Source organism: Salvia hispanica, chromosome 4, assembly GCF_023119035.1.
Source record: "Salvia hispanica cultivar TCC Black 2014 chromosome 4, UniMelb_Shisp_WGS_1.0, whole genome shotgun sequence".
Classification (NCBI taxonomy): domain Eukaryota; kingdom Viridiplantae; phylum Streptophyta; class Magnoliopsida; order Lamiales; family Lamiaceae; genus Salvia; species Salvia hispanica.
The window spans coordinates 39,318,006-39,344,682 of record NC_062968.1 but is presented as its reverse complement, the minus strand read 5'-3'; the positions used below and the strand labels follow the sequence as shown (position 1 = coordinate 39,344,682).

The 26,677-nt window shown below is 37.0% G+C and overlaps 3 protein-coding genes and 1 non-coding gene across 4 annotated transcripts; 2 read left to right on the top strand and 2 right to left on the bottom strand.

Annotated features, from left to right (window-relative positions):
• Positions 1-1,867: 1,867 nt before the first annotated feature.
• Positions 1,868-7,096, bottom strand: LOC125221037. The gene is made up of 2 exons (XM_048123162.1): positions 4,310-7,096; positions 1,868-3,835 (listed from the first exon to the last, which is right to left on the bottom strand). Exons 1-2 carry the CDS (start codon positions 7,094-7,096, stop codon positions 1,868-1,870), a joined length of 4,755 nt encoding a protein of 1,584 aa, XP_047979119.1.
• LOC125185762 lies at positions 6,780-6,886 on the top strand. The gene has a single exon (XR_007170262.1). It is a non-coding gene; the product is annotated as a small nucleolar RNA R71 (small nucleolar RNA).
• Positions 7,097-9,938: 2,842 nt separating the features above from the next.
• On the top strand, positions 9,939-13,359 carry LOC125219826 (ERBB-3 BINDING PROTEIN 1). Its single transcript, XM_048121900.1, has 10 exons — positions 9,939-10,091; positions 10,202-10,307; positions 10,389-10,473; positions 10,562-10,711; positions 10,796-10,949; positions 12,152-12,367; positions 12,466-12,602; positions 12,681-12,772; positions 12,841-13,020; positions 13,103-13,359. The coding sequence occupies exons 2-10, from the start codon at positions 10,217-10,219 to the stop codon at positions 13,180-13,182; spliced, it is 1,185 nt and encodes a 394-aa protein (XP_047977857.1). The 5' UTR covers positions 9,939-10,091; positions 10,202-10,216; the 3' UTR covers positions 13,183-13,359.
• Positions 13,360-14,337: 978 nt separating this feature from the next.
• LOC125219825 (importin-11-like) lies at positions 14,338-24,009 on the bottom strand. Its single transcript, XM_048121899.1, has 24 exons — positions 23,624-24,009; positions 23,432-23,541; positions 22,993-23,065; positions 22,735-22,796; positions 22,473-22,614; positions 21,594-21,800; positions 21,330-21,396; positions 20,693-21,092; positions 20,220-20,367; positions 19,974-20,134; positions 18,671-18,770; positions 17,901-17,975; positions 17,690-17,824; positions 17,236-17,325; positions 16,762-16,938; positions 16,563-16,667; positions 16,320-16,478; positions 16,192-16,236; positions 15,883-16,104; positions 15,530-15,636; positions 15,388-15,444; positions 15,229-15,289; positions 14,912-15,157; positions 14,338-14,809 (listed from the first exon to the last, which is right to left on the bottom strand). The coding sequence occupies exons 1-23, from the start codon at positions 23,762-23,764 to the stop codon at positions 14,996-14,998; spliced, it is 3,006 nt and encodes a 1,001-aa protein (XP_047977856.1). The 5' UTR covers positions 23,765-24,009; the 3' UTR covers positions 14,338-14,809; positions 14,912-14,995.
• Positions 24,010-26,677: the final 2,668 nt, after the last annotated feature.

Below are 26,677 nucleotides of genomic sequence, written 5' to 3'. Positions count from 1 at the left end.
CTATTTCAAAGACAAAGATAATGGTGGTAAGATAAAAGAATTTGGACACCATCTTGATAGGCAACGAACAGTTTCAATCAGACCCTACTCAACATGTACATCTATCAACTAATATATAATAATCAAACCTTAATGATCAATTGATAGATGATTTAAATATACAAAATATGAGAAAACTTGGAGTATAATTAGTATCATTTGATTCACATCAAATACCCCCAAACTTATTTACTTGCTCGTCCTCGAGCAAGATCACTCAAAGCATTATATTTCAGAGTTCAACTCACAAAGGTTTTTCATCACAAAGAATCATGTAAGGACATGAATGACAAAATCTAAACCCCCAACATTTCCAATCAAAATCTCCCACTCTCATGAACCATCACTCATCCACCTAGAACTTCAAGTCAAGGTGCACTTCAAAGTAAGTCCAAACATTAGATCCTACAACTCAAACCATCGTCATTGACTCGTCAAGCATTACTTATCACATAGACTCGCGGATTTCAAATCAAAATTCTTTAACTCTACCAAGCTATTTACAAAACATCCACAATGTATCAACAATAAGGTCCAAGGTCTTAAATTATAGGTTGTAATGGGGCTAGGGATTAGGTAGGATAAATATGGATAGTAGCTCAAAAACTACATATTTGAGTGCCAAATTCTTCACTCCTACAACTTCCTGCTAAAGAACCAAACAATATACATTTCACAACCCATACTTTCACTCCCCCAAACTTGAGATCTTTTCTAGACAAGAGTACATCTTTACAAAGCAATGGAAGTTCTACTTTATTTCACTTTTTTTTCATTTTCTTTTTTTTTTCCTTCTTTTTCAAAGGCCTCGACTTTTACAATTTGAAGGCCGTCTTTTTCCTTACAAAGAACTTCCTTCTCAACACTTATACATTACATCAATTCTGAAAAAATCTTTAAACTTTGATCGAACACCACCCAACACTCACAACACAATCAACAAAGCTCAAACGTGTATTTAGCACCCAAATAGTAGTAAGGTTTATTGATGAGGCTAAAATGAGGCTTATTTTAGTAGCTAAGTAATTGGCTAAGTATTTGTACAAAACAATGGGGATTAAGCTCAAAGTGGCTTCTAGGGGATCATTTGTTGGACTAGGCATGTGAATATTTGGCCATGAAGTTCATCCTAGTGCCTTATCATCCCATATCATTGACACATATGAATGCAAGCACCCAACTCAATAAAGCAAATCAATCCAAGATAATTTCCACAAGACATATGACTTTCATACTCTCCTCAACTCAAGAAATCGGTTGTAGTCACAAAATGTTCTTTCAAATAAATCAATGCACAGATTCCATCCATCCTAAGCTTCAAAGATCAAGTAAAATCAAACAAGATTTCCCAACCAGAAAGCCGAAGATAAAGCATGCATCCGTCAGTTACATTGATTCAAAACACCTTTAGCATACAATACACCCAAGAAAACATGCATCATGCATAAAATTCATTCAAACTCAAACAACCCCCCCAAACTTGAATGCTTCATTGTCCTCAATGCAAGCAAAGAAGAACATAAAAAGTAAAGGGATAGAAGACTCCCCCAAACTTGGCATGAAATCCGTAGCATATGGGTGGGAGGGTGGGTGTATCTTCCATTGTAGGTGTGCTCTCTCATAAGCTCCAATATGCTCCTACAAAACAAAACAAAACAAAACATAAAGAAACACTCAATTCAAAATAAATGCTAGAGGAAAGAATTGAGCAAACAAAACCTCCAACATATGAAAATAAAAATAAAAATAAAAGAAATAAAAACTTGGGTTGCCTCCCAATCAGCGCTTTTGTTTATAGTCGTTGGCTCGACCTTCTTCATCCTTGGGTCTACACTTGTGAATCTTGTAGTGCGACCGCCTCCCTTTCTTCCTTCAACAGGTCACCGCCTAGATAAACCTTCAACCTCTGACCATTCACCTTCCATACATCATTGGACTTAGGATCACGAATATCCACTGCACCATAAGGATACACCTTGTGCACAACAAACGGACCCCACCATCTTGACTTGAGTTTTCCCGGGAAAAGTTTCAACCGAGAATTGTACAATAGGACCAACTGTCCTTCATGGAATCGACGAGGTTTGATGGCTGCATCATGAATCTTCTTTGCCCGCTCCTTGTAGAGATCAACGCTCTCATAAGCATTCAGCCTAAACTCATAATCCAAATTCAACATTTGCAAGGCCCAAAACGCCTTATGCTCAAGCTCAACCGGCAAATGACATGCCTTTCCAAACACCATCTTGTAAGGGGAAGTTCCAATAGGAGTTTTATAAGTCGTTCGATATGCCCACAAGGCATCATCTAGTTTTTGAGACCAATCTTTTCGGGACGGCTTCACCACCTTTTCAAGAACTCTTTTAATCTCACGATTGGAGACTTCCACTTGGCCACTTGTTTGGGGATGATAAGGGGTAGCAACTTTATGCTGAACACCATACTTTCCAAGGAGGTTTGCAAACAACTTATTGCAAAAATGAGTACCTCCATCACTAATGATGGCTCGAGGTGTTCCAAAGCGGTTGAAGATATGAGACTTGATGAATCTCAACACCACTTTAGCATCATTGGTAGGTAATGCCTCAGCCTCTACCCACTTAGAAACGTAGTCCACTGCAACTAAGATATATTGCTTCCCATTAGACTTGGGAAAAGGCCCCATGAAATCTAATCCCCAAACATCAAAGAGCTCCACCTCATGGATATTATTCATCGGCATTTCATTCCTCCAAGAGATATTCCCGGTTCTTTGACAACTGTCACATCTCTCTACATAGGCTTTAGCATCCTTGAAGATAGATGGCCAAAAGAATCCGGATTGTAGCACTTTAAATGCAGTTCTACGTGCTCCAAAGTGACCGCCATATTCTGAATCATGACATGCAGATATAATCTGAAGGTGTTCATGTTCTCCCACACACCTTCGAATCACTCCATCACTACCAAGACGGAAGAGAAAAGGGTCTTCCCAAACATACATGCGAGTGTCACTCAAAAACTTCTTCTTTTGGTTAGAAGACAATCCTTCCGGCATCAAACCCGTGACAAGGTAGTTTGCCAAATCGGCAAACCATGGCACATATGTTTCCCGAGCACTCACTTGAAACACTTGCTCATCGGGAAATTTCTCATTGATTTTTCTCCTTTTCTCATCTTCTGTCTCCTCCACACCATCAAGTCTAGAAAGATGATCAGCAACCAAGTTCTCGGATCCTTTCTTGTCTTTAATTTCAACATCAAATTCTTGCAAAAGTAGGATCCATCTCACCAATCGTGGCTTTGCATCTTTCTTGTTCATTAAATACTTAATAGCGGAATGGTCTGTGAATACGACCACCTTCGTACCTAGTAGATAAGCACGAAACTTCTCAAAAGCAAAGATGACAGCTAGCATTTCCTTCTCTGTTGTAGTGTAATTCAATTGATTCTCATTGAGTACTTTGCTAGCATAGTAGATGGCATGTAGGACCTTCTCTCTTCTTTGACCTAGAACGGCCCCCACGGCATAGTCTGAAGCATCACACATCAACTCAAATGGCTTCGACCAATCAGGTGTGATAATAATAGGAGCTTCAACTAACTTTTTCTTGAGAATCTCAAATGCCTCAAGGCATTTATCATCAAAAACAAACTTGGCATCCTTTTCAAGTAAGTTGCAAAGTGGCTTTGCAATCTTTGAAAAATCTCTTATGAATCTTCGGTAGAATCCCGCATGTCCAAGGAAACTACGGATGCCCTTCACATTTGTTGGAGGTGGCAATTTTGAAATCACATCAATCTTTGCCTTATCCATCTCCAAACCATTTTCTGATACTTTATGACCCAACACAATGCCTTCATTCACCATAAATTGACATTTCTCCCAATTCAAAACAAGATTTGACTCTTCACATCTTTGCAAGACTCGGCCTAAATTGTGTAAGCACCGATCAAAAGAAGAGCCAAACACGGAGAAATCATCCATGAATATTTCCATTATATCCTCATTCATGTCCGTGAAAATAGCCATCATGCACCGCTGAAAAGTAGCCGGCGCATTACAAAGACCAAAGGGCATCCTACGGAATGCATAGGTGCCAATGGGACAAGTGAAGGTAGTCTTGTGTTGATCTTCTGGGGCAATTGTGATTTGGTTGTACCCCGAGTATCCATCAAGGAAGCAATAATGAGAATAACCCGAAATCCTATCCAACAGTTGATCCATAAAGGGTAATGGAAAATGGTCCTTCCTTGTGGCCTTATTCAATTTTCGGTAATCCATGCAAACTCGCCATGAATTTACTAACCTCGTCGCCATGACCTCATTCTTCTCATTTATCTTCACAGTTATCCCCCCTTTCTTTGGTACACATTGAACAGGACTCACCCATTGACTGTCAGAAATTGCATAGATCATACCAAAATCTAACAACTTCTTCACCTCCTTCTCAACAACCTCTTGCATAATAGGGTTTAGCCTCCTTTGCTTGTCTCTCACCGGTGTAGCTTCATCTTCCATGAGAATTTTGTGCATACAAACTGCAGGGCTAATTCCTTTGATGTCGGCAATTGACCATCCTAGAGCTTGCTTATGAAGCTTCAAAAGCTCTATCAATTTTGACTCTTCTTCATTATTCAACAAAGCCGACACGACAACCGGGAGTGTCTCATTCTCACCTAAAAATGCATACTTGAGATTTGATGGGAGAGCTTTCAATTCAAGCTTAGGTGGGACTTCAATAGAAGGTCTCAAATCTGCCACACAAGCATCAACTACCTTGCTTATTTCCTGTTCATAATTCTCCTCTTCATTGAAGTCAACTTTCATTGGGAAACCAAAATCTTGTTCCAAACTCCCTTCATCAAACACACTATCTTCCTTTTGCACCGAACAACAACTCTTCTCGAAAATACATCGATCAAGAACATCAACTCTAAAGCATGCCTTAGCATCACTTGGATGCTTCATCACTTTATCTACATTGATAGTCACTTGTTCACCATTGATTCTAAAAGTGACGGAGTTATCTTTTGTGCCAAGAAGCACATCTCCAGTGGCTAGAAAAGGCCGCCCAAAGAGAATAGGCACTTCCTTATCTTCTGGCATGTCTAAGACAATAAAGTCAACGGGAATGATGAACTTGTCCACTTTCACTAGCACATCCTCTACAATCCCAGTTGGCTTCACAATTGAGTGATCAGCCAATTGAAGAGCAATATCTATAGGTTCAATTCTCTTCTCCAATCCTATGGCTCGAGCAGTTTTCAAAGCCATGAGAGATATTCCCGATCCTTGATCTAAAAGGCATTTTGTGAATATGGTATCCCCAATCTCACAAGGAATCACACATCCCCCCGGATCACTCTTCTTTCTTGGCATCATTCCCGAAATTAATTGTGAGCAATTCATGCTCAACGGGACAATTCCCTCATCTTGAAGCTTCTCCTTGTTTGCCATCATGTCTTTGAAGAACTTGGAGAATTTAGGGAAATTGGTGAAGAGATCAACTAAAGAGACATCCACATTTACCTTTCTGATCACATTCATCATCCATTCGAAGCTCTTCTCTTTAGGGACTCTTTTCCTCCTCTTTGATGGATATGGTGGAGGTGGAATATGATCGGGAAAATTGAACATGCTCTTGGGATCTTGTGCTGGGCTTAAAGTAACCTTCTTCTCTGAACTCATGTCTGCTTCTTCTATCTTCTTTCCTTTTTCTTCAACCGATAGTCTTCCATGAGATTCAGATTCCATACCAATTATCTTGCCGCCGGATGCAGCCCCATCTTGACCATGTTGTGCCTTCTGCACTAACTCGGGACTTCCCTTACACACCTCGTCCGCCCCTGCGTGCGAGGAGTGCAAGCCTAACACCTCATCCGCCCCTGCGTGTGAGATGCCGGAAGACCCTTGGCCGTCCATTATTGGCATAGAATCTAAATTCTTTCCACTTCTAAGAGTAACCGCTTTACATTGTTCATTAACATTCGGGTTTGTGACTGTGGTGCTCGGAATAGATCCTTGAGTCCTTGTTTGCGCAGCTGAAGCAATTTGGCCTATCATTCTCTCTAAATTCTTCATTGTAGCATCAATATGGCCAAACTTCTCATTCACTTTTTCCTTGAATTGATCATTCTCCTTTTGATTCTTGGTCATAAAGGAGTAGATCTGCGCAACTTGATCATCATTGGATGGCTTCTTCTCAAATCCCGGAGGTTGGATATTGCTCCTCCATTGATTTCCTGCAGTGTTGCTATAACCAGCTTGATTCCAGTTTCCTTGTTGAGGCCTCCAGTTTTGTTGATTGGTATATTGAGCTCCTTGGTTGAAACCTTGACGATTGTTGCCAATGTAGTTCACATCCTCCACTGGTGCTCCTTGCAAACTTGGACATTGATCTGTATAATGTCCTCCTTGGCACACTCCACACTTCATCATAGGCGCAGCTTGGGGTTGAGGAGTCAACTGCATAGATTTGACAGCATTCGTCATCGACGAAATTTGAGTACTAAAGTCAGCCATTTGAGCTTCTATAGCTGACACTCTTTCCGACTCCTTAGTAGCACCAAATGTATCTCCCGCGGCCATCTTCCTTGGATTATGCCAATTCCTCTGATTGTTCGCTAATCTTTGAAATAGCGCTCTCACCTCATCATGGGTCAAATCGTCCAAGTTCCCACTCGAACCTGCAGTAACCAACCCTGTGCCTTCATGATTAAGTCCCTTGTAGAACTTCAAAAGATCATGCCCCGGAGCTAGTCCGTGACTTGGGCATTTCCTTAGCAAGTCTGTAAATCTCTTCCAAGCTTCGGCAAATGACTCATCATACTTTTGCCGGAATGAAGTGATCTCCTCTCTCAACTTCTCTATCTTCATTGGAGAATTGTACTCTAAGAGAAACTTCGACTTCAACTCCTCAAATGTTGCTATGTTGTAGCCCGGTAATGAGTCATACCATTCCCTTGCTTTCTCTCTCAATGAGAAAGGGAATAAAGCTCTCTTGATCCGGTGATGCTCCACATTTGGCGGTCGGTGAGAATTTGTCAACTCATAGAAGGCATTCAAATGACTCATCGGATCTTCTTCATCTCGACCATGGAAAAGATTTCCACCATTCACCAAACTAATGTAGTGAGGTGGGATGTTGACATTGTCATGTGCATAGGCAAACTCCCCCGGGTAATCAACTCCCGATCTAAGGATGTCGCCAAACCTTCCATGGGTGGAGCATTGTTATCGTCTTCAGCCATTTCGGTGCCTGACTCTGTCCCACAACTACTTTCTGAACTGGACTCGAAGAGTGGGTTACTTCTAACTGGACTCTGATAGTCCGGATAAATCTCAATCTCTGAACCTCTCGGCCCTCTCTTTCTTTGATAACAGAGTAATCCAAACGGTGGTGTACCCTGTGATCTTGTGTGCATTCACAACTTTCTTTTTTTTTTTTTTTAATTACCTAAACCTGCACAACAGAAAAGAAACCAAGCACATACACAAAATATATTTCACTACTACCGAAAGCGAGACCTTTCGACAACTTCGGGGTAAGTTCCTATAAAACGTGTGTGCTTTAGTGAAAACTAAATAATCATAATCACTAAACTAAGAATTAAAAAGATATCACCTAATATAAACACTCCTTCGTCTTCAAGTCCCGACGTGGTAGATGGCTATCACCCCCAAGAACACGAAGTGTGTGCCTAAACAAAACAAAACAAAAGATCAAATAAAATAAAACAAAAATAAAACTACTAAGTATTAAACAACCTATTGCCTCCCCGGCAACGGCGCCAAAACTTGATGCGTATTTTAGAGTATCTGCTTCAGTGCACACAGGATATCAAGTTTAATTAATTAACTCTAATAATACTACGATACTGCAAGATTACAGCGTCGTTAGTAATATTTCAAGTGTCGATCCATAGGGAGGTAAATGGTGCCAACCCGGGCGTTTTTTATGCCAACCCGGGCGTTTCCACTGTCCCCGGGCGTTTTTAATGCTGAAAACGCCCGACCCGGGCGTTTTTGCCGGTTTTGACTGCTTCGCGCAACCTTCGTCAAATGGTCATAACTTCTTCATCCGAGCTCCGATTGAGGCGTGCAATATACCCACGCGAAGCTATTTCAAAGACGAAGATAATGGTGGTAAGATAAAAGAATTTGGACACCATCTTGATAGGCAACGAACAGTTTCAATCAGACCCTACTCAACATGTACATCTATCAACTAATATATAATAATCAAACCTTAATGATCAATTGATAGATGATTTAAATATACAAAATAGGAGAAAACTTGGAGTATAATTAGTATCATTTGATTCACATCAGTCACTAATTAAGTTGTTCAACCTTTTTTTTTGCATTTTTATTTCAGATGTAGTCCTTAAACGAAGGCCGATGAGCAGAAGGCCAATTAGACAAGAAGCTGAACCCGAGATCTGGAAAAACCACATGTAGGCAGAAATCGGTGACGCTGCTGCCGGGTGAACGGACGGTAGCGGCGGCAGAAGCATCAACGGCTGCTAGACGCCGCTAATTGTAACTGGAACATTTTTGAAAGATGTGGTAAGGGAGAGAATTTTGCTGAATGCTAAAGGGTTGAGACATATGGTGACGGTGGGTATAAGGTAGTCGGTTGTGGAGGATTTATTCAATTTTACAGCTGATATTAACCGGTTTAGTTAGCTTTTGACAATTGTCGAATTTGGAGAATGACGACATGTATATCATTGCAAGGAAGATATCTGATGTTATCGTTGTTGGAAAATTTTTGCAAGTATGATGTAGATAATGCAGAGATTTCTCAATGTTCTTATTGTTAGCCAATTCGAACCAATATTTGGCTGTGTTTTTTTGTTAGGTTTTGAAGGGGATGTCGATTGTGTAATGGTACCCATTAATACTTATGCGTTTAGGTCAACATGTTTTGGAATATTGGTATTAAGTCTCGATTCCAAGAATGTCTTTAAAACTCTCTAATCAAAGATTGTCATTCAATTTTCAATAGCGCAATTATCATAAACAAAAGTGAAAATCTATCGCTTACTCGTATTGGATTATTTTTAAAATACTTACCTTCGTCCACATACAATTAAATGTTTATGTATCGAGAATCAAGAGTAACAATTTTTTTTTGAAGATTTAGTTTATAATAATAATATTGATAGCGCTTGTGATTTTAGTGTTATTATTTATAAGGGTATTTTTCAAACTTATGAATTATTATTTTGTTGTTATCATGTGAAGTTGTATTCTTATTCATGTGTATTTTGTTCTTTTGTTTTTCATTTATGAACTTTTATTTTGTTGAATATTATAAGTTGTGTACTATTTAATTTGAATTGATTGTGTTTTGGTATGCCATTGAAGTATGATTATTCTGTTTGTATCATATACGTTAAAGTGTTTTTAATCAATAGTGTGTTTAATAAATATTTATTTTTATTTATTGAATTTACATTAATTAATTGAAATATGTTTTATTAATCTAATAAAATATTATTGTACATTTTCAAATTTCTAAACTTTACGCAACGATATCCGTTCTTATTTTCATTGACTTTACAATGATATAGTAGTTGCATATTAGATGCAAAAGGGAGAAAATTTAAAATCGTGGGATTAAAATTAAAAATATTCAAAAAATATTATTTCAAAATTAAAAAATGTGTGAATAACTTTTAAAAAAATGGCTATATAAAAGATTATGGCAATTAAGAATAAAAAACGAAGTTCTCTTTTATCAATTCTTACTAGAATTATTTACATTTCGCTTAATGTGTCTGGTGTAAATATTGATAATTAATTACTAGGAGTCTAGGACTACACTTTTTCTACTGAAAAAAGAAAAAGAAAAGAGAAGGTAATGTTTCACCTTCAAAGAGCAAAATGAATAAAACAAAAAGTTGTACAGTTCAATTGTAACGCCGAAATCGATTTCATATAAATTAGATAATTTCACAAAGCTCAGTGCCGCCTTCAAACCCTACCCCTCTCCTCTCCCCTCCCACTCTCACTAATTAAACCCTAATTCTCTACCTTTATAGCTTCCGAGAAATCTCAATTGGTAAACTTTCTATTTCAAATTTTGTCAAATTGCTCGACGATTGTATCTTTTTCATCGCGTTTTTCCTTGAAACCGTTCCATTATTATGTTGTTGCATGTTGTCTTTGAAGCGGAAGTGCGAAACAATGTCGGATGAAGAAAGAGAGGAGCAGGAGTTGGATCTCACCAATTCTGAAGTAGTCACAAAATACAAAGCCGCTGCTGAAATTGTTAACAGTAATTCATCTCTCTCATTTCACTGTTGTGTTTAATTTAATTTCGCGATGAATGAGTGGAATGTCGATTGAATAAATGCAGAGGCGTTGCAGCTTGTGTTGCCTGAATGCAAGCCCAAGGCTAAGATTGTTGACCTTTGTGAAAAAGCAGACTCGTTCATCAGAGAGTGAGTAATTTATGGTTTTTTTCTTCGATTAGAATAGAAGGATTTCAGCTGTGCTGTGAATTTTGTCTAAAATTGTATGGTGGGATAGGCAAACAGGGAACATGTACAAGAAAGTGAAGAAGAAGATTGAAAGGGGAGTTGCATTCCCAACGTGCATTTCTGTGAACAATACAGTTTGCCATTTTTCTCCATTGAATGGAGACGAGACTGTATTGGAAGATGGGGATATTGTGAAAATGTAATGCTTTTTCTAGCTTTATGAAATGGATTTTATTGGCATCATCTTGGATACTTTGAGTAATGTGTTTTTCATTATCTACAGTGATATGGGGTGTCACATAGATGGCTTTATTGCTGTAGTTGCACACACCCATGTACTTCAGCAGGGGCCGGTCACTGGGAGGGCAGCTGATGTTATTGCTGCTGCGAATACGGCTGCTGAGGTTGCGCTGAGGCTTGTGAGGCCTGGTAAAAAGGTAGTAATTCTTCTCCTGGGATTTTCTTTGTGCCTTTTATGTACTCTCTTTGTCAATTTTGGTTGTTGGGGGACCGGATTAGGGGAACGAATCCTCTGCTTTGATTAAAACACAAGGGAGGCTACTGTGATACGCTGTCGATCACTCTCCAAATCTTCCTTTAATAAATTTCTATCTTTTTACAAATATTTCTTTTCCCTCCTATTTCTCTTCACGTGATAAGGGAATCTTAATAATCTCTTCACCTAATTATGGTTTTTTATTATAGCAGCAAATTTTCAATTTTCTGTCTCAATCCCAAATAAATCTCCTCTCTTATTCTTTTCATCGAGCAAGTGATAGGTGTTCTTTGCCAGGAATTCTGGAAGTAATTTTTTTGATTATGAAGTCTATCCTTGTTTTATGAAGAAACATAGATAGGGAATGCAATAATATATGCGTACAGTTTCTATGTCCATAAGGAGAAAGAAGGAATGATAGGGATAAGGAACAAAAAGATAGGGAATGGAAAAAATGTATCTGCGATTTTTATTTGGCAGAAGATTTGGAGAGTGATCAAAACAGCTGTTGTATCCACCACAGCAGCCTATGCTGAGTTTTAATCACAGCAGAGGATCCGACCCCCCGAATTAGTGCTTGTGAATGCTATATTTCTTGAATGTATTTAAAGGGTTTTAATTGCAGTCAAAATGCTTCCACTTGCTCATCTAATTGAGATATGATAATAAATGCTTCTTTCCCTGTCATCCATATTGAAAATTGGTTCTTACTTCCCGCCCATTCTAATCAGTTAGCGATGCGCTTGGTAACATGATGGATTGAGTTCCCAATAACCATTTCTTTTGTTGTGCATTTATTTTTGTCAACCCATTTAAGTTGTGTGGCTTTTGTTACTGACCTCCCTGCTCCCCCAAAATAAAACAAAAGAGGTGTCTATAGCTTTAGTATTAGTTATTGTAAAAGGGTAAACATGATTCTCTACATGATGATCAAAACCATGAGTGATGGATCTTTGCATCCAGTGAAGTTCTTTATAGTCATAGTTACACTGATAGAGACATCATGTTTCCCTTTCTCTACAGAGTAAAATAGCATGTTGTAATTAGGATTATCAATAATTTCAAAAGTTTTAGGCCACCATTTGTATAGCTGTGATGGGTAAAGGTTCTGAGATTTAACTCTTCACCTCTTTCTGTTTGTAGAATAAAGATGTCAGCGAGGCCATTCAAAAAGTTGCTGCTGCTTATGACTGCAAGATTGTTGAAGGAGTACTAAGTCATCAAATGAAACAATTCGTGATTGATGGTAATAAGGTTGTACTAAGTGCCACCGGCCCTGATACCAGAGTTGATGATGCTGAATTCGAGGAAAATGAGGTGTATGCCATTGACATTGTTACAAGTACTGGTGAAGGCAAGGTATACATGTTGCTATTTGTTTGTTTCACATATCATTTCACCTTTATTCTTTCTTTTCGAGTTGAAGCTTATCATGCAATCTTGTTTTAAACTTAAAGCCTAAATTGCTGGATGAGAAACAAACAACTATATATAAAAGGGCTGTTGACAAGAACTATCTCCTAAAGATGAAAGCATCTAGGTTCATATTCAGTGAAATAAGCCAGAAGTTCCCGATCATGCCATTCTCTGCAAGGTTTGTTGTTTAGTGTAAATTGTTGCAAGTCTTGAGGTTCCTAAGTGAGGATAATGAGTGGGATGAATTGTCACACAGGGCCTTGGAAGAGAAGCGTGTTCGATTGGGTATAGTAGAATGTGTCAACCATGATCTGTTACAACCATATCCTGTACTTCACGAGAAGCCTGGTACGAACTAATTTACTCGATGTTGCCATAATTTATCTTATGTGCTCATATCATAATGTGTATTACAGGTGACCTGGTTGCACACATCAAGTTCACTGTTTTGCTTCTGCCAAATGGGTCAGATCGAGTCACCTCACATGCTCTACAGGAGCTGCAACCCACAAAAACAGTCGATGATCCTGAGATCAAAGCCTGGTTAGCATTGGGCACAAAATCAAAAAAGAAAGGTGGAGGGAAAAAGAAGAAAGGTTAGTTTGCATTCACTTGGCTTCTGTAAATTCAAATTCTTCACTGAAGATTCATTTCTTCATACAAACAATATTCTTGCAGGTAAGAAAGGTGATACAGCAGAGAACACCGAAGCTGAGCCAATGGACGAGGCTCCAAGTAGCGCAACCAGTCAAGAATGAGGAAACCCCCGCTTGTGCTATGTACTTTGTCAATGAAATTTTGCCCCTTGCGTTGTAATGGTTGTTTTTTTGGTGAAATGTTGCTCGTTGTTACTGAGACTTGCGGTTGTCCATTTTTCTATTTTTGGACTAGTTGATACTGCAATAATTTATTTAAAAAAGAAAAACTTTGCGCAATTTCTTACCGTTATAGAATCTAATTAGCTCGTCATATTTTATTGTTCTCAAGTGGCAGGTGTTGTTTGATTGGGTTTGGATATTTCTAGTATTTTAGATATATACTAAGTGAAAAATGGCAAAGTATACTACTACAGTTTAGGTTTCCGTTTAATTGTGGTTCCTCTTTTTCATAAAAATAAGCATATTTTAAGTTGCCATGAGTTTGTAATGCACTATTTGTAAAGTAGAAAAATTTGCAAAATACATATATAGAGTTCTTTGTACTTGTATAATTTGTTTAGTTAGGTCTATACTAATATATTTTGATTTAAGATGTTTTTATATTTTTATATTAATTTAGTTACTCCCTTATTTAATGGTCTTCAAAATTTAATACACTTTTCCTGTGTTAGAATTTACTCTCTTTTTTCTCTCGTATTAATTTTAGAATTAATTCAATTGTAATATTGACTCCAAAATTACTGGGAAATGAAAAATTTATGTTATTAATTTATAAATTTATTATTTTTCCAATAATTATTGAATCGGTATTGAAATTAAATTAGTTTCACTATAAATAAAAGAAAAAAAAATCTAACATACATAAGAAATTTTAATTAAATTATGAAATCTATTAAATAAATATTCAACCAAAGAACCTCTTAAATTAAAATGTATTAGTATAATGAGCTAATGAAACAAAAAACTATACAATGAGCTAATGAAACAAAATACATTAATATAAGAATCTAATGAAGCTAAAACTTTGTAGGACTGAATAAAATAAAATGTACAAAGACTACTAGATTGTTTTGCCTAGAAAAAAAAGATAGTAATAAAGTGATTGAAATATTCTTAGTTGAGAATGAATATTTCATTACATAGAAAAAAGTTACCAAAAATAAAATGAGACTAAACCATAATAACAAAAGTAGTCTATTTTTATATAGGAGTTATGAAGTATTTTGGTAAAAATTAATGATTGACATTCAACACTTGAGATCATATTACGATAGTGACTTATTGTTCACTCTAATACTGAAAATATTCCATAAATATGGCATCGATGATGAGACACAGCGTTGAGTAAAATAAGCGTGTTGAAAGAATTACACAAGCCAAGCCTCTCAAAATTTCATATATCGTCACAAATATGTTAGGCCACCAAACAAACCCTGGAAATGGGGACAGTTTGGAGTAAAAATTGCACACAAATGCTCAGTTTCGGAAGCATGGAAGAAACCTGACCTCAAACTCTCACCCTTATGTCCCCAAAAACCATGACATGAAGGGATCACACTATTTACAGTGTGCTTGTATATGATTAACCGCCATTTACTTCCAACTTGCGGAGATGAAACAAATTGGAACAAGATCAAGACCGAAACCGAAACCGAAACCGAAACCGAAACCGAAATCAGAAGAATTCGTCAGCACCCCTTCACAAACCCAAAGCATTCAATTTTACCTGTCAAAAGAGAGACTTATTTCAGTAATTGAGTGAGATTTGTATATAAGAATGGTGATTTCCGATGCAAGTTTATCTTATGGTTGACTGGATGTATGTTACCTTTCAAAGATTTCCACGAATATAATGGAACCATAAAGATCACAAAATTGCATCTGCACTGCATCTTGGAAAGCCACGCCTAGTTTATGGCATATTTAATGCGCGTTTCAGTTGAGCGAATGAGGAAGGATGGATTTTCGACATAGCTGCATTAAACAATTCTCCATGGAGGGCTGAGCATGTCTGGAGATTGTCCTTGAGCGAATTCTCCAGCAGAATTTGGTTAATGGGGTTCGAGAACTTGATCTGGAAATGGGAATACTAGGTTATTTATATGTGCATGATTCTAGAGCTTCCGTTAAAATTCTAAAAAGTACCTGTCTCCTCCGTAATTCTTTGCTTGGGACCTCGATCTTGCTAGAATGCATATTGTCGCTACTATTATGGCACAATGATATCATCGCCAAAACAACAAAGTCATTATATGAAGACATTTCAAGCAAATCAACCAAGGAGAATGAGTAGAGATAACCTACCTTGACTCCTCTTCTGTAAACTCCTCGGTACCACCCAATATAACGCTCGTGCATACACTATTTATGAACAAAATACAACAGAAAATGGGATGAAAACAGATATTGGGAGAGATAAATCAAACATCGAGTGGATGAAAATTACCTAAGGATCTGCTCAAGTTTATCCAGAACTTGAGACATTCTCAACGTTAGAATTATAGAAAGGGCTAGGGCAAATGTCTTTCTTTGTGTGGAAATCACATTGTCGACCTATGACACCAGATAAAGAACAAGCTTTAATCACACATGGCTAAAATTAAGACAAAAGGTTGAGCCATGGCCGAAACAGACTTCGATTAGTCGGAGTAGCATGATTGAGAGACCATGCTACCCAGGCTTGACAAGAGACCGACAAGGAGAGACTGATAATACACTTAAACTTTAGTGAAAACATTGATAGTTTTCTCAGGTGCAGACAAGAAAAGATCAAACTTATTATATAAACCTCTTGCTGACCTTGTCAAGCCATACATCAACCAGGCAAAGAAGTATGCTTTCTTCATTTGAGAACCCTGCTTTTTGAAGATGTGCTAACAATGACGGATCTGATGTGAGTTGCGCAAGATAATTAGTATTCATGACCAAAATCATTGCAAGTATGGCAGCCGATGACGTTTTCACTGCTGTCTTTGAAGGATCATGATCATCTCCCCCACTCAGGCATATGACAATTAGTTTCTAGAAAATACAGCAGTAAATCATATAAAAACACATAAATAAACCTTAAATGAAACTGTACAGTGCTGTAACGGTAGAGAGAAATACCTGCACACTGGTGCTCAGTAATTGAGGCACTTCAGCAGGAAAACACTGCATTAAAAGTAGTCAAGTGAAAATCATATTGCTTTCTCAAATGAAGCTCTGCTGTTGCAGCATCAAAGCAGGAGACATACCTGAACTAAAACATCCACGAGGGGAAGAATTGAAAGCAGCCCTCTATCATTGACATTGCCAATGACCAGATCAAGCAATTTTGCTAGTGTCTGTGCATGCATATTGAGGAACTCTAGACCACCAAGAACTATGTAGCCTTCAATTATGCTGGCAGACACCTATATGTAAAGTTTGAAATAAAACCACTGTATTTTGGCAATGCAAGAGAATACACAGCCACCAAAAAGCGATTTTATCTGTACCTTTAAATAGTCAAAACTCCTATCCAAGATTTCTACCAAACATGGGAAGAAACTCAAAAGATGAGGCACCATTGTGGTGGCATGGGTAAGAGTAGCCTCCCATAACTGTACGACAGGAATTAAGGATACATAAGAAATAATGATTTTGAATGTTACAGGGTTAATTTGAAGCTTGATTCGTGCTTATTGAACTACTGACCAGCATGCTGTCTTCCAGAAGTTCATCTGGGCTATTAGCATTAAGCACACTCTGTAATATGGGCATCAACAAGTTGTAACAGATGGATGACTGAGAACCTAGTGAAGCAACAAAGTTCTTTAGGGCTGTGAGAAGCTGAATCTGCAGAAGGCTTTCACCAGAAGATTCTTCCCAAGCCTAAGAAGATAATCAATATAAAGAATATAACTTATTAGGCAAATCAGGAATATGTACAGAGCTCTCTTCTAATGTCTAACATCATATATTTCAAGTTAATGATTTATATAATACACTCACTTTAGAACCCTTATGATATGCATATAAGATAGGAAGCCCTAACTTAACCCAAAACCATGGTCAAAGGTAAAGGGTTGACTCCCTCTTATATGCTATTCCACACTTTTGTGTGCAACTGACGTGGGATCGTATTATTTACTGATTATGCCTACAGGAAAAAATAAACAAGTAATGTACCTTCTGGAAAAACTGCACCAACTTGTTTGCATAAGGACTAATTTCAGTGATGCGTCCAATGAGAGAAGAAATTGTATTTAATACTTGAACCTGGACATAAGATTTAAATTAGAATTTAATAAACAACTATTGCATTCAACCAACAATGAGCAAATTCTTTTTATATATATTAAGAAAGGAAAAAAGTACTGATGAATTCCTCCTGCTTATATTAAAACTTCCCAAGGATGACAAAAGAGTTGAAACTGAACAGGGTGATATAGAGATACTTAAAAAGGAAAGCAATTGATAGACAAAATCAGATGATAATAACTGCAAATAAAGAACAGAAAGGATAGGACTTAATAAAGAAATTATTGGTGAGGTTTTTATAGTTTGACAACACAAGAGGAAGCCCAATCAAGGATTTCATATCACAGGGTAGAAAAATGGTAAATAAGAGCCCATCACTTACTTTTGAGTCAAACTCGTGTACATCTTCCACCAGTTTAAAACATGAATCCCAACATACTGGAAGAAGATCTGAAAAGTCCTGCTCTGAGAAATTTGCATCTTCAATATGGAAATACAGAGATCGTGATGCAGACAGCTGATACAACAGGTTAAATGTTAATAAAAAAAAGGGTAATTCACTCACAAGCTAGTTACATATATACGCATCATACCCTGACACACAAGTCATCCTCCTGGAGCAATTTTATTAAAGCACAATATACTGGTCGTCTGGTATCATCCTTAATCTGTACAGGAAAAGAAACAAGGGACAAATGTCAAGAAACTAGCTACACTGAAAGGAGTGCATCACAAAATGATACAAACAAAACTTCACTCAGTAAGATACAAAAATATTCCTGCCCAACCAATCCCTCAACACTTCAGTCAGTTAGCTCACCAATCATGAAAGTTCCAGCCTAAGCAGACTCCTGCCAGCAGTGCCTTAACATGGGAGCTTTATCACATATCCCTCTTCCCACCAATCTAAATTAAACATTGTTCAAGCTAAGTTCTTTAATAAAAAGCAACACTTATGGAGTTGCATTTCAATATCCATTCTTTATATCACATGAACTCTGATATAGATATATGATTTGAGCTTTGACAGTTTGACTGAGATCACAGTCACTCTTAGAAGGCACTAACTCCCAATGCCATCATATACCAAATTTGACATATGTTACAGAAAATTGCTCAATATTAGCTATATTCATAAGGAACCAAGACAGCAAGCTGAAAAGAAATAGATAAAATAGAATATCAGATCTGCAATCATTTGTCTTCAGATATCACTACCTTGTACCTATGAATACTTAGGATCGGGCATGTTGTGGTTAGATGAACCATAAGAGATCATAAAAATACAGTAATACAGATACAAATTGTAAGAATATAAAATAATGTAACAATGGTTATGCAATGTAGCTTGGGAGTAATTTACCTCGGAGACCCACTGCCCTAGGATCAATGCAACTTTCCTATGGGTGATCCGCATGTTTGGATTATCATTTGTGAGTTCAAAAGAGAGAGCGCCATTGAACCTGCATAAGAGCGTCAGAGAATATCCAAGATGAACTCACCACAAAGTAAAATAGAAGGTATACGAATAAAGATTATGATACAGATCCCACATCGATTCGAGATGAAGTGTGGAATAACATATAAGAGGGAGTAAACCCTTCACCACTGACTATGGTTTTGAATTAAGTTAGGGCTCGCTAGCTTTTATGCTTATCATATGAATCCCACATTGGTTACAGGTGAAAGTGTGGAATGACATACTAGTGGGAGTCAATCCTTTACCTTTGAGTCTTTGACCATGGTTTTGGTAAATTAGGGTATAAAGCTTATATGCTTATCAATTTGGTGCGGTGAGCATACATCGGGACAGCCTAAGGAAAGGGGCTAGCTAGATTATATGCTTATCAATTTGCTTTGCTTTGCCGAGCCGGGTGGTCTTGCAGCTCTCCGACAGACATAACTATACCAGTGGGGTACCACCGAAGATCTGGACCCAATAGGCAAAAAATGGATGGTGAGCCTTGTATTTGGGTTTTCCACCCAGCGTGTGCCGTCCGTAGACGTCCGGTTTGAAGGGGGTGGATTGATACCGATCACACATCATATAAGTGGGAGTTAACCCTTTACCTTTGACCATGGTTTTAGGTTAAGTTAGGTTCCCTAGCTTATATGCTTATTAGATTATGTTCTGAATATCCAAGAGACACACTAAGCAAAGAAACAAAGATGAATATGAAGAGGTAGTAATAACAGACCCTGCATCATACAGGTAGGCAACTAGAACAACATGCTTTGTCAACTAGGTCTAGGCACACTAACAAATTACACACATGAATAAGACAGGCTGTGTCAAAAACCAAAGTAGACCGTGCTCCACTCATATCAATATTGAGAAATAGTAAAACAGAAACCAATTTCAACTGAGTTCAGCTAGCACACTGTCATCTCTTAATAGCAATTAAAAATGACAAAAATCTCCGTTAAGTTTCTCTTAAGAGCTTGCCTGGACCTACACTTTATTTTTGCAATTGGGATCAAATCAAATAAGCACTGAGGTTTCCATTGTCAAGAAATAACAGAACAAAGAACAGGAAGACTAGTCTTTCAATTTTATTTTTTGCAATTGGGATCATATCAAATCACCAGGTTTCAATTGGATTATAATTATCATTTTAAATGACAAAGGGCTCACATTCTTGCTGACAAAGAGAGAAAGGGCTTACCAGTCTTTAAAGCTCAGATAATTTGAGAGTTCATAATAGACATATGCCGCTGCACCATAAGCAGCATCTTTGAGAAGCAACTGTGGATTTATTTCACCAACAGAAGAAGGACATCCATTCATTGCCTCCTGAAGAATTGAAACCACAACTGGACCTAGCAACTTCAACAACAGATATCAACCAGACACAGTCAATTACAGACAATGCTATCAGAGATAAGTCAAGATTTACATCCAAAAGACCTACTTGGCTGTTATTCTCAAATAAGACTATGTACAATGCTTCAGCACATGGCCTTAATCTCTCTGACCACAAAATAGAGTCCTGCTCATGATAAAAGGACTCTGGATTATGGTACCATTCTTCCACATCCGAAGCTGTTAAAACAAAATACCTGCTTAAAAGAAATAGCAGTGATCAGAGGAATACAAAAAAAAGTGTCAATAGGTAAAGGTAGAAAAAGTAGGAGACAAGGACAGAGAAATCTGTTCCCTACTCGCGTACTAAAACATAGCAATGCCATTAGGCCTATGACAACCAGAGTGATAATTTATTTTTGTGAAAATATTAAAATTGAAAACGTAGATTTCAAATGCACTTGAGAATGCAATTTTTATGTACCTCATTACTGCCTTTTTATTCCTGGAGATACACTTAAATCTCATCTACATCAATATAGTCAGGATAAACCAAACAGAGTCCAGATAATCAAGACTTACCTCCGTATCAATATGTTACAAAGTAGCACCACTCGCTCACTAGGCAGCATAGAAGCTAAGAAGCCAGCAACTACACTTGATACATTTTTCTTCACATCCTGAAGTGAGACCCGGTTGTCATCCTTAACACGACCAGTCAAGAATGGCTTGTATTCTTTACATTCTAGGACAGACTTCATCATCGCCATACACTGGATCAAGAATCCTTCAAATAACAGTACATCTGGCTCGGGATTTGTTATCTTATTCAAGCAGAAATCAACAACAGGCCCAATGACATTTTGGTCACCAAATGAGTAAGGATGCCGTTGCTGAAATGCTATTAAAATCTTCATCAATTTGGTACATGATTTCTTCAGGAAATCTAAGAATTTAGGATGTTTATCTTGAAAAGAAGAATCTGCAAAAATTTCATATCAAAAGTAAGTTTACAAACCAGATAACTTTGTAGCAGTAACAAGGTCAAAGCCCAAAATTAATTCCCTTCAAGGTGAAATAGACAAAAAAAAAACATGTGTGGCCGCAGTCGAAGATAACAAGATCAGTTCATATGCAAGAGGTAAAGCACATGAGGAAAAAAAAAGATGTTAGGGTAAACTACAAAACAAAAAACTAAAGGAGATGAGAGAAAACTTACAGTATGGCAAGAATGACTGGATGGCATTCAGCATAATCGGGCAGACCTTCTTGACAGGTTGTACCTCCTAAAGGAAATACAATTAAGTCTATACCCACAAATTCATGACAAACATCAGAGTGAAAAGGAAAGGGATGCAGAAATGCAGATGATCAAGGCGTGAAATGCAACAACATATGCTCAAGGAAAAGACAACTCAAGGAAAAGACAACGTAAAAGACAGGACAGGAGAGGGGATTAAATAAAAAGAAGCAGCAGCTTTACCTGTAAAGACTTTGCATCACTTTGGAAACCAGAAACTATAAGTTGGCGTATGATCTTTGAACATAGAAACCATCTTTCACAGATCAAGTACAGATCATCCTGATGCAACTCAGGATTATTTTGAGCTAGCACCAAAAAACCAGGCAATATTTTCTGCATGTCAGTCTGCCAAAGGTTCCAGCTGTAATCAAAGAATTGAGATGCTATCTGCCAAATGAGCAAGCATAAAAAGTCTAGTGAAAAAACAATATATTCTATTATAGTATTATAAAAGATGGAGCCAAAAGCACAACAGGGACATGAAATCAACCCAATGCAAGAGAAGCTCAGTAAATCTACTAAGTGAAAAATCAACATTCTGGTCGCAATGGTGACAAAGAATAAACAATACTACAATCTAGTTATAGAAAAATGAATCCGTTACCGAAATAGTGGTTTTGATTTGACTCACAAATTTTAGCTAAATACCCAGACCATATATACTTCTCCCATAACAATAATAATTATGTACTTGACTGGGATGCAGGTAAGGGATTGATTAGCTAATCATAAGTCGTAGACTCATTAGAACCAACAGCAACATTCGAGCACCCCAAATCTTGATGACAAAATTATAATACTAAAAATGAGAATAACAAATCAGACAAACATAAATAAATTTAACAGCTTATTTCGATCACATGGAATAAATACATAAATGACTCGTTAGCATTCTTCAATCACGAACAGGTAAGACCATTTCTGACAATGTTATGTTTATGTTTTCAACATGAGACTTCAATGCGAGATCGGACATTAAAGCTTAGTGAAACGGATCACAAACTACAAACATACAGGAGGAAGTTTCAAAGAAAAATAAACAAAAATGATAACATGCACCTCAGAGAAGGTCCTCTGGTCGGAAGTAAGACGTTTGGTTGACAACTCCTTCAAAATCCGGAAAAGAATCAAGAATATTCTATGTGAAGTTAATGTATCATCTGACCGAAGCTGTTGTGCTAACACAGAAAGCAAGTCTGGCCTGTAAGTAGGAAAAAGGAAAAAAGTAAAACCACTGACAAATGGAAATGTGTAAGATGCCACAGATAATCTTGACTAGATTTAGTAGCTTCTTCCACATAGATGAAGCAGAGAGGCACACCATTCTTTTGGGTAGTCTATGCGAGCAATTTTTGAGATCAATACAGCCAAAGTATGAGCTATCTGCAAAACAATCACATTTTATAGCCATGATAATCAAGATAAAACTAAAAATAAAGGAAAGTTATAGATGGCAATGGATATAGAAACAACACAAGTAAAATGCAGCAGTACAGCTCAGCAGGGATGAATTATAAATAGTTCATGTAGACTATAAGGCAACAGGGAGACTACTAATAGATGTACATGCAAGCATTACCTGGTGATTTTCTTCTCTCAAGTGTGACAATAACTTTTGCCGTAAATGCAATTTCTCTTCATTGCCCAGTCCCCTGCAAAGGCATTTCTACAATCAGATTCTAGAAGAGAACACCGGTACCAAACAACCAGCTAAAAGGTAGCTGCTAAGCTATATTATTCATATGAATGTGAAGGTAAATGCTCTCAAAATCTTTCTCCACTTAAAGAATGTTAAACACACATTCTAGTTACACAACACATCTATCTCCACTTAAAGAATGACTCTATTAGAAGCTCAGGGTCGCGAGGCATATTTCACATCGACAAAATCCTGGCCACACTTATGATGCTGAATATTAATGGCAAGAGAAATGCTGATAATCACACTTAATTACTCACAAATTACTGGCAGTTCCTAATGTACGAGAACGAAACAAAAACAGCATGAAATCACTTACGTTGAGTCCCGCCTGCTCCTCCAATACCGATTGACGCTGTTCTTAAAATAAACTGATGCCATCAATCTCACGTCAGTCTGTGACGCTAAATCCGTCGCCGCTATCACCTCCTGCGCACGATAAAAACCCTCGTCAAACAAATCCAACAGCTTCACACTCATAAATAAACACAAGAAAAATCACTTCAAATACCATTAAACAAGAGCAGAAGCCAGGCCTACTCTCCAATTGCGCGAGAGCATCTTCCGCCGGCTTCAGCACATTTATGTCGCTGCTCACTGAATTCGCGAGCAGTCCGTATATCATCGGCAAGTCCGAGACGGTTAGCGCCATTTCCGCTTCTAGTAGAATCTAGAGCAAACGTATTCGGAAACGGAGCTCTTTTCGCGTCAGGCGTATAAATGGATCGAGCGGTTGACTGGAGAATGTGAAACCGGCGAAACAGGAGAATCGAGCGCGTAAGAATTTGAAATTCGGAGGCAGCGGATGACGGCGGAGCGAAGGGTTAGAATTTTCCGGCGGTGGTGGGGGCGGAGGAAGGGCTAAATGAAACTGCTGCTGAAGTTTACGAGCTGGAAGGAGGTGAGCTGTAATCATTGTCAGCGCTTTCTCTTCGCCCTTTTTATACTTACCGTCACGTTTTGAAATGTCTTCAGTGGTTTTTAGTTAGCCTGCTTTATAAAATCGCCCCCTAAAACCTTGATATTTGACAATGCCCCCTAACTGTCCATGGGCTTTGATTTGAGTAAAATAAATCAAATACTGTATCCGTTTATTAAAAGGAAGAACTTTTGAAATTTAGACATATATCTAGAATAGAAAAATACTGAAATACTGGAATATTCTCTTCGTCCCACTTTAAATGATTGACCGGTTTTTGGCACATGTTTTGAGAAAAATGATACTCTTTCCGTTCATGAATAGGAGTCTCATTATTTTTTCGATACGAATTTTAAGAGATGTTAATAAAAGTTTGTGGAATATGAGTCGTTTGTATATATTTTAAATGAAATGTGAGTGGATTGAGTTAGTGGAATGTGGGGTCTATTTACAATTTATAATACTCAATCCGTCTCCAAAGAGTGTGAACATTTGGTTCAACACAGGTTTTAATGCATAATTGGAAATGTAAGGGGGAGATAGAACGGAAAGGTTTTTAAGTAATGGCAATGGAGAATGGGTCTCACCTTATTAGAGAGAAAAGACTTTCCAAATTAGAAAGTTCATATTTTTCAGGGCTGGACTAAAAATGAAATTTACTTTTCAGGGACGAAGGAAGTAATTATGGACAGGGACTCCTATTCGCGAACGAACCAAAATGGAAAAACGAGACTCCTATTTGCGGACTGAGGGAGTAATAAATAGTCAAAGTAGGGAGAAAATAAAATAAGAGAGAGATTTATATAGAGGAAATCATCTTCTACATTACTATTTCTCTTACTTTACTTTATATTCACTTTAACTATTTATTAGTATCATTTTTCCAAAACAACGGCCAAAAAGAAATCAATCACTTAAGCTGGGACAGAGGGAGTATCAGTTTCTCGTATTAAAAAAATAATGAAAACATATATCGTAATGTTCAGTACGATTTAATACCTTACCAAATGTTTTGAGTAAGATAACGATATAAATTTCATATACTGAAGTAGGGTTGTGATCAAATGAAAAATCTAAATATTGTACAAACTCAAAACTATGATCTGAACCATTGAAAAATGTCAACAGATCAAAAAAAAACATCAACAGGAAAATGTCAACAGAATTTCAACGGTAGTAAATTATTGATGTTGTGTTGATATTATGTTGATACTATACTGTGTTGACATTAAAATCTTAAAATTTACATTGTGTTGATATTGTATTGAAACTGTGTTGAGGAGTTTTGAGTTTGTACAATATAAAAGTTTGCATTTTATCACTACCCTACTGAAATATATATCTCAACATAGTGAAACTCATAAAATATCAAAACATAGAGAAACTCATAAAATATCAAAAGTTACTGTATATACCGAAAATATAGATATATCACAATACAGTAATGTATAAATATAATTATAGAGGGGTGCATTAAGGTTCTAATAGCTCCTTAGTGTTAAGCATCAAACAGATCAAAACCCTTGGATACTTGGATTGAATGGTTGTGATAAGCTACATTATTAGACTAAGATGTTACATTATTAACCAAGTTATATTATTAGACTAATAATCTACATTATTAGCCAAACTACATTATTAGATTGATAATCTACATTATTATTTTACTAAAATAGTATATTAACTAAGTTACATTATTAGATAACACGTGACATTAATTTAACCGTTTGATCAAAAGATCTAATGGACTATTGAACAATATTTACATGTTGAAAATGAATATGTCCATATATGGGGCATAAAGTATCCTCCATATATTTTTAAGTTATAAATCTACTGTGAAATAGTATAAAAACTTTAGCTTCTAGATCATTATAAATAAAAATGATTGTACGGTGCATGCTCAAACGTATTTTGGACAATCATCAATATTTACTTATAGAGTACTTGGGTCTTGTTAGGTTGAGATTATTTAGCTAAATTGAGAAATGAGATGCAATATGGGCCACTAATCCACAAGCTAAACAAAATGTCAACAAATACAACATTATGTCAACAAGGGGGTAAAATTGTAATTTCATAAATAGAAAAAGCATGAAACATCCAAACTGATTTCAAACTCTAAAATCTCTCGTCAAAAATCTCTCTCGCTGATCTTCATCCACTTCGAATCCTTTAAAATCTGCAACAACTCGGTGATTTTCAAAATTCAAACCAAAAACATTGAAAATCTCGCTGATCTAAATGACGAACGAAGAGGAAAATCGGAAAGAATCGATTGAAAAATCGATTGAAGCTGAGGAACAGCAGTCAAAATCGGCGACGCATGAAGCTACTTCTTCAGGTTAAGAAATTGATTCATATTTTAAGTATATTGCTTTGATTTTGGTGTTTTAATAAACATCTCGATTTCGTTTTTTATGAATTCGATACTTGCTGAATTTTTTTGTTGATTTGCGATTGTAGAATCGGAAAAGATGCCAACGAAAAATGCTGCTGTAAAAAAAGGAAGAGAAGAATCTTCATCTTCCAGTTAAGGATTTGTTTAAATTTTTAAGATTATTGACATTTTATATACTAGCTATTGACATAGCTATAATAATATACTGTTCACAGTAATGAAAGTAGTGTATGCTTGTTTGAATA

Excerpts from the sequence above, each read along its gene's own strand:
- LOC125221037 (XM_048123162.1), bottom strand. The coding sequence starts at position 7,096 with ATGAGTCATTTGAATGCCTTCTATGAGTTGACAAATTCTCACCGACCG. Across the intron at positions 3,836-4,309 it reads GGTTAGTAAATTCATGGCGA|ATGGATAAGGCAAAGATTGA; the intron begins GTTTGCATGGAT and ends AATGGTTTGGAG.
- LOC125219826 (XM_048121900.1), top strand. The coding sequence starts at position 10,217 with ATGTCGGATGAAGAAAGAGAGGAGCAGGAGTTGGATCTCACCAATTCT. Across the intron at positions 12,368-12,465 it reads CAAGTACTGGTGAAGGCAAG|CCTAAATTGCTGGATGAGAA; the intron begins GTATACATGTTG and ends TTAAACTTAAAG. Across the intron at positions 12,773-12,840 it reads TGTACTTCACGAGAAGCCTG|GTGACCTGGTTGCACACATC; the intron begins GTACGAACTAAT and ends TGTGTATTACAG.
- LOC125219825 (XM_048121899.1), bottom strand. The coding sequence starts at position 23,764 with ATGGCGCTAACCGTCTCGGACTTGCCGATGATATACGGACTGCTCGCG. Across the intron at positions 23,542-23,623 it reads GCTTCTGCTCTTGTTTAATG|GAGGTGATAGCGGCGACGGA; the intron begins GTATTTGAAGTG and ends TATCGTGCGCAG. Across the intron at positions 21,801-22,472 it reads ACCAGAGGACCTTCTCTGAG|ATAGCATCTCAATTCTTTGA; the intron begins GTGCATGTTATC and ends CTCATTTGGCAG.